The sequence below is a fragment of the Urtica dioica genome, chromosome 3, assembly GCF_054948205.1.
Source record: "Urtica dioica subsp. dioica isolate 48M chromosome 3, U.dioica_male_clone48M_v1_H2, whole genome shotgun sequence".
Classification (NCBI taxonomy): domain Eukaryota; kingdom Viridiplantae; phylum Streptophyta; class Magnoliopsida; order Rosales; family Urticaceae; genus Urtica; species Urtica dioica.
In genome coordinates this window covers 973,130-991,603 of record NC_142758.1, presented here as the reverse complement: position 1 = coordinate 991,603, position 18,474 = coordinate 973,130, and the positions used below count along the sequence as shown (strand labels likewise).

Genomic DNA, 18,474 nt, shown 5'->3' with positions numbered 1-18,474 from the left:
TCCAAGTGATACGGATTCCTCGTAACGAGGGCTATAGAATTGAATATTTGTTTGCCAAAATCGGACCTAAGGTGAATGAGAAAGTGACGAGCTGAACTGGACGAAGTGACGAGGTCGACAGGACGAAGTGACTAAGTCATTCCAGCTCGACTGGGCGATGTCGACTGAGCTCGACTAGGCGAGGTCATTCCAGATTGACTGGACGAGCTCGACTGAGGTCGACTGGACGAAGTGACGAAGTCATTCCAGCTCGACTGGGCAAAGTGTCGAAGTCATTCCAGCTCGATTGGACGAGCTCGACTAGACGAGCTCGACCGGACGAAGTACCGAAGTGTACGTTTGAGAATGAAAGCCAACCGTTGTATGCTTCTATTCAATGGGTTTTGAGCTTTAAGTGCGCATTATGGCTGTGGATTAATGCCATTAAGGCTGGAAAAACTTAAAACGTTACATGGACGGTTCACATGGTTTGAATACAAAACCGGTGTGTTAAATGGTTGTAATAGCCTGAGTTTAATGCCTTTAAGGCTGGACGTTTTTTGAACTTCAAACCGACGTAGCCTTGGCCTATATAAAGAGGCTTCAGCTCTCATTCAGAACATAAGACGAATTCCATTGTTTCCCCACTGTTCCCGAGCTCTCTCTTCCCCAGAAATTCTTTTCTTTTGCTTTGTCGTGGTGGTAGTTTCGCACAGGTCCTAGTTCGCCGAGAGTCAAGTGTATCGGTGCAAAGCTTGCCTCTGCTAGTCATTGTATCCTGAGAGGCTTTCGCTCAAGTTTTCCAGCACCCGTAGGGAGGCGATAAAAAGATTCAAGAAAACCGTCAAACGGACCTCGACCTTTCCTTGTTTTTTTCCGTTTTTCCATTTCCGGTTTATTTTCTAATTTATTTTTCTTGCATGTGTCTTGTATTTTCTATCAATATTATCTGTAATATTGCTAACAATTAGTTCGTTGAATTTGATGATTGAAGAGTTTACGTAGGAAGGGTACGAAAGAATATTGATTTTTCTGTTTTGTTTTGGGGTGTGTAAACAGGTAATTGTATCAGATGCTAATGAGACAGAGTGTTTAATAGCTAAAGCAATGCTTAGGCGTCTCGCTACTTCAACAAATTCCTATAGTCAATCATGGAACTAGCAATCCAAGGTAATCACACTAGTAGAAAAGCGACGTTCAAAATCTGCCATTAAAACGATTTCATGACACTTTTTGAATGCCATTGAAGCCAGCCACTAAAAAGTTTTTATGGCGTTTTCTACACGTAGCTAGATTGCGCGGAATACTTTTAACGCCTTGTAATTATGCAAACTCTATGAGCTAATGAATGCTTTATAACTCAGCTCATCACTCAGTCTTTTTTTATTTTATTTTTTCTTCTTACCAACTTGTGAATGGAAGCTAATTGAATTTAATAAGTTTGTTGGTTGTATTTGATTCTTTTTACCAACATTATTGCAGCTGATAGAACTTGTGTGGTTGCTACTAGTTCAGCTGTTACTCTTGAGATTGTTTAGCCTTGTCTAATTATTATTAATCATACTTTAGCTGCAATAATGTTGATCTAAGTATCATTGACCTTGCTTGAGCTGAACGACAATAGAAAACTAGAAATAAGTTTATTTGAAATGAGTCAATTATCGTTACTCTGATGATGAGCCCTTATATGACCATCTATAACTTTGTGGTTTATTATTTTGAATCACGGTCTTTGTTGGAGCATAAAAAAAACCCCTTAGAATAGTACTTTCATAATTCTTTGGTAATGGTTTCCTTTTAAACTTGCATAACTCATTACTTGCTACTAAAATATTTTTCCATTGTCCATATGACTAACTTATAAATTCTTATTTAATATCTAAGAAGGTTCTTAAACCTAACTCATACTTTCGTGAAATGGTATTTGGTTTATCTGCATTTGATTTTGGTAATTTGTTGAAAATGTGGATTTGAACATCCCTGAGGGGTTGGTTGTGGCATTATAAAAAAAAAAAAAGATGGCTTTAACCATATTTTTATTATGTTCTGTTTTGGTGTGTCGGGTTTGTTTCTGTGACCATGTTTGTTGTTTTAAGTGAAGTGACTCTAATGTAGATTATTTTAAAAATTTGATCAAGGTACATGAAATACAGAAGAATTTATTGTGATTTGTCAAAGCAAACTGGTATGAGTTTCACTTACTACAAAACCAAAAATTGACCTATAGACAACTCTATTCTGAAAATAAATAAACTGATTTACTGTTTTGGTAAAAATATTGCGAAGTTATAACTTTGACAGGTTCTTGTAGATAGCTAAGGGCTTAAACTTTGGTAAATGTTGCTGTGAAATCTATCCAAGGAAATTAAGTTTTGAAATGCATTTTGCCATATGAAAAAATTGTTATTGTGTTCTTCTCACTAACATTTCGAAATTCATTTTCTAATTGGTAAAGAACAATTGAGAATTAATTTCGTTCTCTGCAATGCCTGACTGGTACATCAATGATTGCTCTTCTCTGCACTGCCTCTGATTTGCTCTCAGTTGTGTGCGTCTATAATCTTCTCAAATTCAGTTTATTTTTCTTTTTCTTGACATAAATGAACAAGATCGTTTAGTTGAGAATTAGTTCCATTGATGAAATAATTCCATTTGGAATTTATTTATTTACTTATTAATATTGTAGTTCATGATATATGTTCACGAGAATATATATTATAGTCCTTTGCGCCGTAGTCGTCCTCGCTATCCTCATTGAACACTTCGACCAAGAAAGAAGAGACAAAAATTGAGGGTTTGGGATTCTTAATTTGAATATTCTTTCTTTGCATCCAAAGAATTAAACTAGGATTTTGTCTAATATCATCACGGCTGTAAGGTCTTTTCTGTGTGCGAACTATAGAATGATGTGAAGATCAGACGTGGCTTCACACTAATTTGGACCGTTGATTTGAAAGAAGTAGCAACGGTTGAACTAAAAAATATAATTAAATATTTTCGTTGAAGAAAAAAAAAAAAAGCGGTAGTAAGAGCATCAAGTACAAAATATTAAGTATTATTGTCGTTATATCCTACAGAATGTTTCATTGAATTAACTGGAATATTCTGTCTATGACCAAAGTCTAGACTCTTACATGTATATGTGTATTAGTAATGAGTATAATTTAATGAAGAGATCCAAACATATAGAGAAAAGACTTGGGCCCCGTTTGGTTAAGTTTTCCATTCCTGTTTTCTGTTTTCTGATTCTAAATTCTAGAAAACAGTTTTAGAAAAACAGTTTGGTTATAAATTCAAAAAACAGATTTAGAATCATGTTTCTGTTTTCTTTGAAATTTGTTTAGAAAACAGAAAACAATGAAAAGTTGTTTTCTATTTTATCTCTATACAATTGAATGAAAAACATAACCAAACAACATTTAAAATATTCCGAAACGTAATTCTAAATCTGTTTTTTAAATTTAAAAATTAGAATCAAAAAACAGAATTTAAAAACAGAAAACGAGTGTAGAAAACTAAACCAAACGGCCCCTTGGTTTTTCAAAAAATAAAATAAATGAAAAAACGAAAGAACTAGAAGACAAAAAATAAAACTGTTGAGTTTCACGAGCTAGTCGTCATCAACGCCGACAAAATCTCCTAAAAGGTGAAGAGGAAGGCGAAGATTAGGCGTGTCCTTCACACTAATACCAATCTCACAATGGACATGTCTCTAGGAATTCGATTCAATCACATTAATTTGTGTTTTGAGTTTTTCCCATATGTTTCTAGAGAGATACTTTTTTTTAGTTTTCTTAATTTTTTTAAACATATAATAAAAAGAATGACCGTTAAATTTGAACCGTTGATTTGGAATAAATAGTAGTTGTTGGACATAAAAATAAAGAAATTTGTAATTAACTAAGTCATCTTAATCTTAACGTTTGAGATTTAACCAACGTTTAAAAAGCTATGTGAAAATAGCCAAATATATGAGGTGACAGTTGGGGTAATGGGTTAAAAGTCCAAAAGTGTCCTTAAATCAATTTAGCATTTTTTTTAGATTCATCACTTTCTCTCTCTTTTGGTTTTGAATTAGTCACTTTTCTTCTCCTACTTTTTTTCAAACATTTTTTTTTTATCTAAACTTCAAAAATCCATATTTATCTCATATGAACTCGAAATTGAGTGATTTCAAATCCTACGGATTTCTGGCGCTGAGATCTTCAAAAATAGACCCATTGTGTTGGATGAAAAATACTTTTTAATGTCATAGATGTAGAAAAATCACGTTATTGTCTTAGATATGGAAATAACTGAAAATTTTCGGAAATCATCTGGAAATAAATGAAAATTTATTGAATATTTTTGGAAAAGTCATTACAAACACACGTAAACATGACGTATTAAACATGATTTTTCATCAAACAAAATTGATCTATTTTTGAAGATCTCGGCTCCACGAATTCGTAGAATTTGAAATCACTCAATTTCGAGTTCATATGAGATAGATATGGATTTTTGAAGTTTTTATGAAAAAAAAATGTATGAAAGAAAGTAGGAGAGAGAAAGTGACGAATTCAAAACCAGGAGAGATAAAGTGACGAATTTAAAAAACTAAGGTCATAAGGGATATATCTGTTGCTTGCTTCAATTCTCTTGTATATGCTCAGACTGTTTACTGTTTTTCCTCCCTCTGTCTTAGTCGATCCTTGCCTTTGGTATGTTTTTTAGGCAATCGGGGGGAGAGGCATCATGAGGGTCATTTATTTTGACACGAGGTCATTTATTTTGACACTCTTTTCTGGTCATGACGCTTGTTTGAGAACTGCTCTGGAAATGTTTGCCTAAAAAATAGTCAAAGGGGGAGATTGTTGTTACGTTAAGTTGGCCTTATTTTTAGTGCAAGTTGTATGGAAAGATGTCGGTCTTCATGCTCCAGCTTCTGGTAATACATCCTTCCTCTTGTGCGCAGACAATATTTCTGGCAAGTTTCCGATTTTACCAGATTGTCTCGCTGGTGATTTTATTGCGTGATATTCTTGCGAGAATGGGTAAGGAAACCCTAGATACACTTCCAGGATTGTACAGCTGCTATAAAAGCCATGTGCTTCCCCCTTAGCAGCCTCGATGCTTTTTCAAAATACTTAGAGCTCCAGACGTACAAGACCGACGGATTGGGAGGCTTTGTGTTTTGATAAGAACGGTGTTATCCACCAAATACTATTCAAGAAGATTGAGTGTTTGAGTGATTTGGGTTCTGTGTTTACGTAATAGAAGACTCATGTGTGTTTGAAGATTGAAGTCATCCGGGCATAGGTGTTTGCTCGAAGAGTGGAATTGAGGAGAATCTCAAATTCAGTGGGAGTCTCTGGTCTAGGTATTCACTCGTGGTAATAGTTTCTAGGGCTTTGACTTTGTATTGTAATCATATAAGACCTTGCTTGTACTATTGACTACTATATAGTGAAATCCTTTCAACTGGCAGAGTGCCCCCAGACGTAGGTGATATTGCACCGAACTGGATAACTATATTGTGTGTCGCTTATTTATCGCGTTGTTTGTTGATTATCCATTATCTGTGTTCAAGTAAGTTGTCGAACGCATTGTCAACACATTGTGTGCGACATCTTGTCTTTATGACTAATCAGAATTTCAAGTTTCATTTACTATACTACAAAACCAAAAATTGACCTATAGACAACTCTATTCTGAAAATAAATAAACTGATTTACTGTTTTGGTAAAAATATTGCAAAGTTATAACTTTGACAGGCTCTTGTAGATAGCTAAGAACTTAAACTTTGGTAAATGTTGCTGTGAAATCTATGTTAGGAAATTAAGTTTGAATTGAAATGCATTTTGCCATATGATAAAATTGTTATTGTGTTCTTCTCACTAACATTTCAAGATTCATTGTGTAATTGGTAAAGAACAATTGAGAATTAATTTTGTCCTCTGCAATGCTTGACTGGTACATAATTGATTGTTCTTCCCTTCGCTGCCTCTGATTTGCTCTCTGTTGTTGCGCACATAATTTTTCTCAAATTCAGTTTATTTTTCTTTTTTCTTGACAGACAAATGAACACGATCGTATGGTTGAGAATAAGTTCCATTGAAGAAATAATTCCATTTGGAATTTATTTATTTATTTATTAATATTGTAGTTCATGATATATGTTCATGAGAATATATATATATATATTATAATCCTTTGTGCCGTCGTCGTCCTCGCTATCCTCATTGAACACTACGACCAAGAAAGAAGAGACAAAAATTGAGGGTTTGGGATGGATATTCTTTCTCTGAGTTTGCATCCAAAGAATAAAGCTAGGATTTTGTCTCTGGGATTTCGATTCAGCCACATTAATTTGTGCTTGTGTTTTTTCCATATGTTTTGAGAGAGAGACTTTTTTTTTTAGTTTTCTTAATTGTTTTAACATATAATAAAAAAAAAATGATTGTTAAATTTGAACCGTTGATTTGAAATAGAAGTAGCTGTTGAACTGAAAAATAAAATTAGATATTTTCGCTGAAGAAAAAAAAACAAATAATCAACTAAGGCCCAGTTTGGCATTGCTGTGCTGCTTTCAGAATTGCTTTTAAAAAGTGCTGTTAGATAAAATAATGTACTGTTTGGTTAATCAAAATCAAAAGCAGTTAATTTTCTAAAAAGTTATTGTTTAGTGTTTGGTAAACAGTTTTATTTAATTAGCTTCTAATGTCAAAAAAGACTAAAGTAAATCTAAATAATATTAGGTAAATCTCAATATTAATATAAATAGCAAAAATAAATAATTTAAATAATTTAATAATTTTTAAATAATATAAAATAAAATCTCATCTGTCTAGTAAAAAATATTATTAAACGAATAAAAATTACTGTCCCATCAAACTTGCAACAATTTGATCCCTTAAAATTTTCATCTCTAAAGTTCCCGAATTATCTTGACCTTCTCCATCTTCATTGCCGTCGTGATCATCATCTATAGTAATGTTATCTTCAGTTGTATCTTCAAAATCCAGATCATAATTTGCGTACTTCCTGATAAAGTTATGCAAAGACATTGTTGCGATAACTATTTTTACTTGTTTGCGAAATGGGTAGCTAGGCATATCGCGTAGTACCTTCCACTTTTTCTTCCAAACTCCAAATGTTCTCTCAATCACACTTCTAAGAGAAGAATGCGCATGATTAAATACTTCTTGGTAACCATTTGGTTGTCCACTTGAACGAAATACTGGAAGATGATATCTTTCACCTTTGTATGGTCCTAAAAATCCCTTAATTAATGGATATCCAGCATCAACCAAGTAATATTTACCTATGAAATAAAAATAAATTTCAAAACATAGAAATAATAAATTGTTATTAAAATTCGAAAAAGTATAGTTGATGTGAAACGAACCTGTAGGCGGCTTTGGAAACTTAAGACTAGGATCACGCAAAGCTGTTAAGAATATTCTGGCATCATGAGCCGAACCTTCCCACCCCGCATATACGTAGGTAAATTGCATATCAAAATTACACACTGCCATGATGTTTTGAGTTGGAACTCCTTTTCTTGTCCGGATCTTCAATTGACATGAACATTTCTCTTTTCTCCTTGATCATGAACAACCTGGTTGTAAATAAATGTAACTCACTACATATCTCCACTCCAGGTAAGGAAGTGACAATTTTCATAACAGTGGCTATGCTAGAATCAAGTTGATCATTTGATGTGGTTGCCGGTGCACTCCTTTTTTCGACAGCTTCACATAAGCGATCAATTTGTGCTGATAATTTCACCGCACCTCCGATTTTCTCACTTTTTCTCTCTCTTTTTCTTTTCAAGGAACCGAATTCACCTGATTTAGAGTTAAATTTTTTCTTGGTACTCGAATCATGTGACTCGTTATCACTCTCAAGTGGAGCAACATCTTCTACTCCGTTGCTAACCTCACTTGGAATAGTTCCAAAGGCAGGTGTCCAAGCATGATCACCAGTTGCTGTGGTATTCATAAACATCCTATCTAACATCTCTACAAATTCTGGTTGAAAACCTTCTTTTCGAAATTTCGCTGCAGTAGGGTGCATCTGTAAAATGAATGATGAATTTTTAGATTGATAAATGCTCACGAAATGTAGATAAATTCTAAATATTTGATAATTACCTGTAATTTCTTGTCCCACCATTCATCACTTGCATCGATTGTTCTCTTTTGAATGTTCCAGCCAAGACCAGTTTCTTTGCCAATGAGTTGTTTCCACAATTTCCAATCATTCTTGAGAGAATCCCATTTATTTTTCAATTGAACTTTATCGTACGTCTTTCCGGTGTTAATTTTGAAGTTCTTGATCAAGTTTTCCCATCCAACCTTCGTAAAATGAGTTCCTGGTCGTTGTCCACCTTCAACTTCTTTAACGCATAACTCACAAAATAAATTGAGAGTCTGCGCGTCCCAAACCGCTTTCACTCTTGATTTAATATTTTTATTTTCTACTTGGTTGTGATTGTTTTGGCTATCCATCTAAAGCCAAAATAATACATGTAAATTTTAATTATAATATTTTATCAAATCAATTCAAGTTTCAGCAGCTAAAACGTACACATCCTATATACATATTAAAATAATAATGCATAATAATGTTACCACAGCAAAAAAAACCCCTCAATTTTAATACATGTATTGTTTAATGTTTAGAATATGTTTATACTGTTTTTAACTAAGGGTTCATATTGTACAAATTCTACAACGAGTATAGTCTATAGTGTACCAAGAGTACGAACCTGCCAAAGTTAAAGATTAAAAATGGAAACTATATTCTACATGATAGAAAACGGTGTAATTTTGCTGAGCAAATACATTGCACAAAAATATTTTTAAAAAAATTAAAAAAAAAAAAGTAGTGAACGCCATTTACAAGCGCAACACATTGTTGTGACCAAGGATCCTATTGACTACTACAATAAAATAATATATTAAAATATGTTAGCCTATCTATGACTATGCGTTATAAGGCTTATATAATAAAATATGTGTTTTGTCATGTGACTGATATAAAGCAATTGAAAGCAAAGCATGTGACTGATTGAAGCAATTGAAAGCAAAACAAAAAAGTGAAAACTACAGAGAAGTGTAAACATGGATGTACGTAACCACATATAAATAATATAAAAATCACATACCTTTTTTTTTTTTTTGTTGCAGAGAATTGTGAGAAGAGATGCGGGAAGAAACCAATTACACAGAAAGAAACTCTACTACGGAAAGAAAAATAAATAGCGTGTGGAGAGAGAAACTAATCCCTACAAAAGTGGCTTTTAGAAAAAGTATCAAATATCTGCTTTTAAAATTTGCCTATAAAAAAGCAGAACTTTTTATTAAAGTGTTTTTATTTTAACTTACCAAACATAAAAATTGACTTAAAATTCTAAAAAAAGCAAAAACACCAAAAAATAAGCAACGCCAAACGCACCCTAAGTAAGCCACTAAAATTAAAAGATTTGCTAATTAGTTAACTTTTTATAAATTTTATGTAAATAACTTTTTAGGTGACGTGGCATCTTATAAATTTGGTCAATTTTTGAGAATTTCAAAGTATTTATGTTGAATTTGGTCTTGTAAATAGATATTTGTGATCATTTATTGAAAATTTACAAAAAAAAAAAAAAAAAAAAGCTAAATGACAAAATTCATTGTGGCATGCCACGGAATCCTACAAAATGTTTCGTTGAATTAACTGGGATATTCCGTCTAGACTCTTACATGTATATGTGTATCAGTAATATTTAATGAAGAGATCCAAACAAAAAGAGAAACGACTAGGTTTTCCAAAAAAATAAATTAAATGACATAATAGAGAGAGAAAAAAAAAACGAAGCAAAAAGGAAAGCGTTGAGTTTAACGAGCTAGTCGTCATCAACGCCGACAAAATCTCCTGAAAGGACAACTAAGCTTCCATAAAAAAAAAATCAACTCTCTTTTTTAATTTATCAACCAATATTATTCTATGCATAATTTATGTCAACGGTCAGAATCGCTGGCTTGTTCTTCTTCACAAGAATATAATTTATTCAAACGCCTCTCTCCCTAATCCCTATATTATTATATATATATGAACTTGTACATGAAATTATAGACACAAATATAATCAAAGTGGGTAACGATGAATGTCCAACGCCCATCACCTCTGAAAGTCAACAAAGACTCCCACGGCGTATTCAAGCCGTCCGATCAAAGGCATCGACGGCCGGTGATAATCTACACTCAGTCGCCGAAGATCATTCACGCTCAAGCCCGAGACTTCATGGCTCTCGTCCAAAGACTCACCGGAATCTCGTCGGAGCCGTTGCCGGAGAGCTCCTCGTCCACGGTCACGGCTGAGGAAACTATTGAGCGCCGTCATAACTCGAAAGATATTCCTTTGTTCACTTCGAACTCTTCGCTCTCTCCGACTCTTCTGGAGTTCATGAAAGGTCTGCCTGAGTATTGACCAATGATTTAATGTTAACTAATGTCTATGTATATGATACACATATATTATGATTTAATTAGAATTTGATAATAATAACCTCGTTGGTTTGATTTTTTTTTTTTTTTTGTTACGGCTTCATGTTTGATTAGATTCGATCATTTCTTCATAACTTGATTTCTTTTTGTTAATAAATACATGGTCTTGTTTTTACTGTCCACTTTCTCTGTTATATAATTAAGTAATTTTTATCATTTTTCGGATCATATCCAGGAAATTTAAGCACTTGTGGAAAATTATAAAATAAGAAATATTTTCTGGTTTGAAATCGAATTTATAAATTTTTCTGACTATGAATATATGTGCATCATAAATGAAATGTGCATCATAAATGAAATGTGCATCAAACCTATGCAGTTGCCGAATTGTTATGCTCTCGGTCTCTAATCCTATTACAATACCTATACGCAATACGATAATAGTTCAAACGATTACACAATCGCTTAGAATTTTCTACTAACCTAAATCAACTATGAAGACATTAATAAAAACACGATTATCCACTAATGTGATCAATCACTAAAATCATGAAGAACAATTCATATCAAGCAATCCATAATTGAAACAAACAAACATTATCTAACCCTAACGAACCCTTCCAACCATTATCAACCCCGGCTACATCGCAACCCCATAAGAAACCTAACCTCTAATGATGTTCATGATGATCAATAAACAAAGAACAATAATTAAAAGCATTAAGATGAACAAGGAAAGCAAAAGGGAATTCATATTTAACTAAATTAGTGTCCAACAATATTCTAAAGTAATAAAATAAATAAAAGAAGATAAGAAAGAAGAACGATTGAAGTTGAGTTCAAGAGATTCGTCATATGCGCAGATTCCGTCAAAGAACATTTTTTCTCTCTTCCAAAAGCTCTCAAATGTAGCCAAACAATAAAAATAAAAACTAAAACAAAGGGAAAAATGTGTTTCTGAGGTTGCAAAATCGAATATATAAGTCAATGGGTGTTTTTCGGAGCAATATAGGCCTTTGGATTGGATCCAAAGGCTCAAAAAAACTTTAAAAAGGGTAACAAAAAGTTGCTGATGGAGGACCAGCGCAGCAGGCCTCTTTATGGCGTAGCGCGCCATAGTGAAATTTTTATCGATGCTGGAGATGATTTTGACGGAATTATTTGGCTTTTTCTCTTGTGCGGCGCGGGAAGTCGGGGCGCGGCGCGCCAAGACAATTCTAGAGCTTCTGGAGATGTTTTGAGCAATGCGCGGCGCGCGGAACCGGAAGTTGAGTTTTTCCTTGCCGAATGCCTTCACTTTGACTCGTTTTGACCACCGAATGCTTCCGACTACTTCAAATAAGCTTCCATGACGTTTTAATTCTCAATAATTTAGCACATTTTATCTGAAATTAACTTTGATAACACAAAATAACCTCAAATGTACTTGAAAACTTGTTAGATTCACGCTCGAGAACGATAGAATTGTACGTGTAAAACGTACTCATCAATATCCAGTTTATCTTGCTAGTCTTAAAATTTCCACAAGAAACGGTAGTGGAGAACATATACATCTAAAGTTTAATCAGGTATGTGTACAATAATTTAATTTAAATATTGTCTTAATCATGATATTATCAAACGTTGGGAAAACTTGTTATAATGCTAATTAATGTCTATGTATATGGTACAAAAATATCAACGGTTAATGGTTTTAGACTAATTAATTCTCTATACCTTAATTTATTTTTCTTTTTAAGTTAAGGTTCTTGTTTTGTTTGTTGTATTAAATTTATAATTAATTAACATTGAACATTATTCGGTAGTCATTTTTAGTTTTGAACTCGAATTTATTAATTTTGTGACGCTTACGTGTATCTCATTGCCACGTTTAATGAATAACAATACTATTTCGGTAGTCTTTATCAACATCATATATATACGTACATAGTTTCATCAGGTATACGTCGGAAAAACTTGCTATACGCCAGATTAACGGCTGCGCATAGACTGTTCAAGAATAAATTAGCTTATTTTATTTACATTAAAATACAGATTATTACATTTGATGAAAGAGACAGAAACTCAAGTCAGCGCTAGAGATAGATAAGGAAGATTGCTTGGTTGTTAATTTCAGTTTAATGGTTCACCTCTTATTTTATATCTATCCGTATTTAGTTGACAAATATTTATATGTAAAATAATATCATAGATGGTGGCTCAAAATGGTGATCAACGTCCTAGTATCCCTAGAGGATGTGAAAAGTCATTATTTTGTGTAAAGAAAAATTAAATGAACCCGTTTATGTCAGCCAAAGATATTACTTAATGTGCAATGAGATTATTATTTAATTACTTGATAAAATAACGAGTTGAACAACTATCTATTTATTCAAGATAAAAAGAAAGTTACCAACAAAGTAAAAACATAATAAACGACAGAAAATCAATAACGTAATTCAGAGACGATTTACCTAATTTGGAGGACGGTATAAGCTCGGTAGTGAAAAATAATTCACTATTATAACATAGATATAATGACACTTGGGTTTGCATACTCCTGGTCAAACTGCTCTCTCCTTCAATTCTCTAATGATTACCAATCTAAACTCTCCTTAGATTAAAGATCTCTCCATTTTCCACCCACGAATATTTAGGTCAATCATTCATGAATTAGGTCAATCAACAACCACTATGCGAATATCTTAAAAAAAGAAGTTGTAGAAAGTTTTAAACTAACTTAAATTTTTTTGCTAAACTAATATCGTGCTACAGAGGATTCAACAATCTCCCACATCGCATTTTTGACAAAACAATACAAGACACTACACAGAGTGCTTCCAGCAAAATAATGTCGTTGAGTGTCTCATAGTTCTGTATATAAAGTCCACTCACGCCCAAGAGCGAAATACATTTTTTTTTTCAAATTGAGAAAAACTATACCAAAATTTTCTATCAACTCACTTATTTTTCTCTCAAGTTCAAGAGAAAAATTTAGATCATCTACCTCACATTTTTACACTCGAAATAATGTTCAACGTCAGAGCGTGTGTCAGGAGAAATCCCTATGCATCCAGGCAGATCACATTTTTTTTGTCTTCTTTAGGTGACGGAAATCGAATACCCGACCCATCTAATGAAGGAAAAACCAAGATCGATGACAAACAACCTTAGTTGTTCTTCAATAAGAACCCTAGAGGATTGTGACATTTGGAGTTCTACCCCTATCGATTTTCTTGGGGTCACAAAAAACGATTCAACGTTCTCAGCAAATCTGATGACTCTTTAAAGAACGCGATAATTTGGGTTAACTTTTTATAATCACGGTCTTCGCAAGTATGTCTCTTACATCGTAATATGTGCCTCGAGAGTGTTGATTCGATAATTAACATTAATATATATATATATATATATTAATATATATATATATATATATATATATATATATATATATATATATATATATAATGATCATATAGCACAACCTTTCTACAACAAATTTGTTCATTAAGTAACATGCCAATTAAAGTCACAAAAAATTCAATGAAGACTATATGAAATAAAACTCGGAAATCAATTATAAGAAATTGGCATTTGACTTTATTTCCTATAACACACGTGTCCTTTATTATCTAAGTTCTATTTTAATAAAATAAATGAGATCATGACACAAATATATATGAGAGTTGTATTATTAAAATTAGGAGAGAAAATTATTTTTTTGTGTCACGAAATTTTTTAGTGATCAGACTATATACAAAATTTTTTGATTGAAATTGTGTTTCTGATCTATTACGAAATTATGAAAAATATTATAGTCTTTGCACAATTTATTTAACAGTAGAACTGTCAAATTTTAATTTTTTTAATATTGACACGAATTTAATAATATTTGTGCTCTAAATCTCAAATTAAAAATGAAAAATATGGAATAGTAGCTATTTTTCAGTTGGTTAATGGCAAGGATTAAAATCTCGCATCTCGCGGTCGTACTGCACTTTTAATTTTGGGGGTATCTCGTCTCGTACCGTGGTATTCCGTGGTATTTGATGAACGTTCGGGGTATCTCGTACCGTGTGGTAAACTACATTCCGCGGGATATACCGTCTAAAAAAGAGTATTCCGCGGGGTATTTAAACAATTTTTTCATTAAATTTTATTTAAATACACAAAAAAATAAAATTTTAAAATAAAATTTTCAACATTTCACACATAAAATTCTAATAGAGTACAAATCAATACACAACGTAGATCAAATTAATTACAAATTACATCTAAATCAACAAAATAAATAATTAAATTCGGATAAAAAAAAAACTCATTTTAAAACAACATCAACATTAACAAAATCATGTAATTATTCGAATAACTACCTAAATTCGGATTATAAAAAATCCATATAAAGTCAAGTGAACAAATACTCAAAGATCAAAATCTATGTCTTCTTCTTCGTATATCATAATTTCATTAAAAACCATTCAAAAATCAACATCTAAAGTCTAAATCGGGCGAAAATCCATTCAAAAATCAACTAAAAAACATTAAAATAACACCCCAATACTTATCCCGCAGAAAATGGCGGAAACGGCGAGATTTGAGCAAAAATGAACATATAACGGACGAAAAATGAAGATATCTCGCGAGATTGAGAGAGATGTGCGAGAAGTAGCGCGAGATTTCGCGAGAAATACAACAACTCGCGAGATAAACTCATACCCTTCTCGCAGCTTTCATTTTTGCGAGATTTCGCGCAAGATACCCCCATCTCGCTATCTCGCGCGAGATTTTAATCCTAATGAATCTAACGAAGCCTTGAGGTTCGATATGACTAAAAGATTGATTGGTGGAAACAAAATATTCTACTAAATCACGTCTAAAGCTTACATGATCGATTTGACTTACCTGGCTTGACGATGCTCCAGATTGATTCCCCTGGCAGTGCATGTGATGACTCCACAATAGCGACGTTCCGACTCTTGTGTTGTGAGCACTGATCGAAGATTTTGCCACAACTGTGACATTTTCCGTCTTTTTCGCCGTTCGCAATCACTTCTTAAAAGAAAGTCCACACAACGGACCTAGCACGACGTCGTGGTGGTTGTTGTTGTTGAGGTGGTTGTTGTTGTTGTTGGGCACCTTCATGTTGTTGTTGTTGTTGTTCTTGTCGTGCTCGTCGTTGTCGTCATCGTTGTGTCTCCTCTTGTTGTTCACGTTGTCGAGGTCGTGGAACTTGACTTCGACGTTGAGGTGGTGGTGGTGGTAGGTCTTCTTTCTCCTCCTCCTCCTCCTCTTCTTCATTTGGATTTTGGGTTTCATCGTCATCTTCTTCTTCATTTGGATTTTGGGATTCACGATAGTGTTGCTCGAATACTTGAAATTCTTGAAAAGCCACTTCGGATGGCGGAATTTGAGCTTGATAAGCTTGCTCGGGATCCATTTGAGGGTAATATGGCATTTGGGTGTTTGGAATTTCGGTGAATTCCGAATGATTGAAAGTAGGAGCAACATAATTTGGATCGAAAGAGTATTGGGTGGTTGGGTCGGAGGCGTTTTGAGACAAGTGCAACCAATTTTCTTCAAAACGGTGCATTCGTTCACCTCGGGAAGCTCTTCCCCTTCGACCTCCTCGGTTGTGGGATGAGGATGCCATGAAAAATTGAAAGCGGTAATGAGTATTAGAGATTAAAATCGAGAGCGTTTCGAGAGTATTTGAGATTGAGAGAATTTGAGAGAAAGGTGTGAAGAAAATGAATGAATCGGGGGTATTTATAGATTTTAGAAATGAATGGGTAAAAGAAAAAAATTCCCGGAATAAGCAACGGCTATATTCCAACGGGAAAAAAAACGGCTACTTTTTTTGGGCAGATCCAACGGCCGAAATTAAAAAAATTAAAAAATTGTCGCCGGGACTAACGGGAGTCCCGGTCCCGTTAGTCCCATTAACGGGACTTTTGTCTCGTACCATTATCAGTAATTAGAGTCCCGCTCCCGTTATTGTGCCTAACGGTAGCGGGGATTCCGTCCCGTCCCGCTACCGTTAGGTCAGGTTTACTAATGGCTAATCAGCCAAGCAATTTTTTTTTTTGCGAGTCAACCGATAAACCCTCAACTTTTTCCCCGCAAACGAAGAAGAAAGCTTATAATTTAAAATTAAAAAAAAAAAAAAAAAAATCAATTTAAGGGGCAAATGAAATAAAATTCGGCGAAACGATGCCACCACTACACTCGGCCGTCTTAGCCGCCTCGCCGATCTTCCATCCGACGTGGCTCCATCTCTACCGTCCATCTTCTTCATCATCGTCGCTTTTCCTCGCCTCTCCGCCGCCAATTCTCCCGCGTCTCCGGAGCTCCCTCCCTCGGCCAAGGACCTTCTCTGCCGGAGCTGGCAATGGCACCGGGTATAGCTATTCCGATACACCCAATCATATACACATATAAATACACACACATTTGAATATTGATGGATTGAGAATAATGAGAAATTGTTGCAGAGGAAGCGAGTATTTGGAAATCGAACTCAAAGTTCGCGATTACGAACTGGACCAGTACGGCGTGGTGAACAACGCCGTGTACGCCAACTATTGCCAGCACGGTATCGTCAAACTCTTTCAATACGCGGTGTTTTGGATCAGATTCTGAGATTACTATAACAATGAGCTGTGAATTATGTGTAACCTTGATTTCTTGAAGAATTTGTATGAATATGTCAGGTCGTCACGAACTTCTTGATAGAATTGGTATGAACTGTGACGAGGTTGCCCGTACAGGCGATTCGTTAGCCTTGTCGGAACTTTCTATGAAATTCCTTGCTCCTCTAAGAGTACGTAAGAGGTTTTTCCTGTCTGTTTTCTTATTCCCATTAGTCCGAAGCTTGACTCAAGAGTTCCATAGAAATGACTGGTTTTTCACGGTTAATTTAATCTTGGCGTGGACGATGAATAGAGCGGAGACAAGTTCGTTGTGAAGGTTAGAATAACCGGCTGGTCGGCTGCTCGGTTTTACATAGAGCATTTGATCTACAAGCTTCCAAATCAGGAGGTTTTTCTTGTTCCGAATTCTCTTTCCCATCATTATCTTTTGCTGACTCTTATAACTAACGATATGCTCTGCACAGCCTATTGTAGAAGCAAAGGCCACGGGGGTTTGGCTTGATAAGAACTACCGACCTGTTCGCATTCCAACGGAGGTTAGATCTAAACTTGCTCACTTTGTCCAAAATGGAGGGCCTATCTGAGTTCTTGGCAGCGCAGTGAACACAGAGTATAAGTATAAGAAGATATACGAGAACTAAAATCATACCGTCTAACAATTTTTCTTAGTGGTTCGTAGAAAACCATAATCCCAGTTATTGGGACATCGTGATTCATGTTGCACTGTTGTATTTTGATTGGATTTGGATTATACTAATTAAATGGGAACCCTATTATTTCTAATTGTCGTTTTTTCATCTATAAAATATTACCTTGTGTTAGTCAAAAAAAGGCTTTAGGAATAGCCAGCAATTGAAAAAAAAAAAAAAAAAGAGAGAATATTTTGAGCAGCGTTGACACGTTGGGTTCACAGACCAGACCATAAGTATCACAGTATATATAAAAAAAATAAAGTAAAAATTAATTCAATCGAATCAAGTGGCCTTAAGCCCTGTCCGTCATTATCAACAATGTAATTCTTGTCTTTGCGCCTCTGATATGAAATATGCACTTGAGGGCTAACACATTTTAAGAATATAACTTTGACGGGGTTGAGTCATAAGACGATTGACACGATCAGATGGCATCACATGAACACGGAAAAGGGTTTTATCTTCGTTTCGGTTATAATTTACATTAGTAGAATTTAACCAGGTGGTTTTTGCATTTGTTGGACTTGTATGAAATATAGCTGGATCAAGTTAATATGTGTGTCTAAAATAATTACATCAAGTGTTTTGATGTGAAAATGCACATGTTCAAGTTCAACCATAACTATTTCTGGTTTGATCTAGTTGCGACTTTGGAGAGCCCAATAAGTTAGCTTGGAATGATTAAAAAAAATAAAAGCA

The 18,474-nt window shown here is 34.3% G+C and overlaps 3 protein-coding genes across 3 annotated transcripts; 2 read left to right on the top strand and 1 right to left on the bottom strand.

The window, feature by feature from the left end:
- Positions 1 to 6,836: 6,836 nt before the first annotated feature.
- On the bottom strand, positions 6,837 to 8,471 carry LOC149401914 (uncharacterized). Its single transcript, XM_089609352.1, has 4 exons — positions 8,115 to 8,471; positions 7,491 to 8,037; positions 7,367 to 7,441; positions 6,837 to 7,282 (listed from the first exon to the last, which is right to left on the bottom strand). The coding sequence occupies exons 1-4, from the start codon at positions 8,469 to 8,471 to the stop codon at positions 6,837 to 6,839; spliced, it is 1,425 nt and encodes a 474-aa protein (XP_089465478.1).
- A 1,639-nt stretch (positions 8,472 to 10,110) lies between these two features.
- Positions 10,111 to 10,437, top strand: PDE337 (VQ motif-containing protein). Its single transcript, XM_089609351.1, has one exon. It carries the CDS (start codon positions 10,111 to 10,113, stop codon positions 10,435 to 10,437), a length of 327 nt encoding a protein of 108 aa, XP_089465477.1.
- A 6,094-nt stretch (positions 10,438 to 16,531) lies between these two features.
- On the top strand, positions 16,532 to 17,866 carry LOC149401912 (acyl-acyl carrier protein thioesterase ATL3, chloroplastic-like). The gene is made up of 5 exons (XM_089609323.1): positions 16,532 to 16,831; positions 16,925 to 17,025; positions 17,144 to 17,253; positions 17,376 to 17,471; positions 17,548 to 17,866. Exons 1-5 carry the CDS (start codon positions 16,644 to 16,646, stop codon positions 17,665 to 17,667), a joined length of 615 nt encoding a protein of 204 aa, XP_089465449.1. The 5' UTR covers positions 16,532 to 16,643; the 3' UTR covers positions 17,668 to 17,866.
- The last annotated feature ends 608 nt before the right edge of the window (positions 17,867 to 18,474 follow it).

Coding starts and splice junctions, on each gene's coding strand:
- LOC149401914 (XM_089609352.1), bottom strand. CDS start 8,471: ATGGATAGCCAAAACAATCACAACCAAGTAGAAAATAAAAATATTAAA. Junction 8,038..8,114: donor GGTGGGACAAGAAATTACAG/GTAATTATCAAA, acceptor TTCATTTTACAG/ATGCACCCTACTGCAGCGAA. Junction 7,442..7,490: donor CAACTCAAAACATCATGGCA/GTGTGTAATTTT, acceptor CGGGGTGGGAAG/GTTCGGCTCATGATGCCAGA.
- PDE337 (XM_089609351.1), top strand. CDS start 10,111: ATGAATGTCCAACGCCCATCACCTCTGAAAGTCAACAAAGACTCCCAC.
- LOC149401912 (XM_089609323.1), top strand. CDS start 16,644: ATGCCACCACTACACTCGGCCGTCTTAGCCGCCTCGCCGATCTTCCAT. Junction 16,832..16,924: donor GGAGCTGGCAATGGCACCGG/GTATAGCTATTC, acceptor AAATTGTTGCAG/AGGAAGCGAGTATTTGGAAA. Junction 17,026..17,143: donor CGCCAACTATTGCCAGCACG/GTATCGTCAAAC, acceptor TGAATATGTCAG/GTCGTCACGAACTTCTTGAT.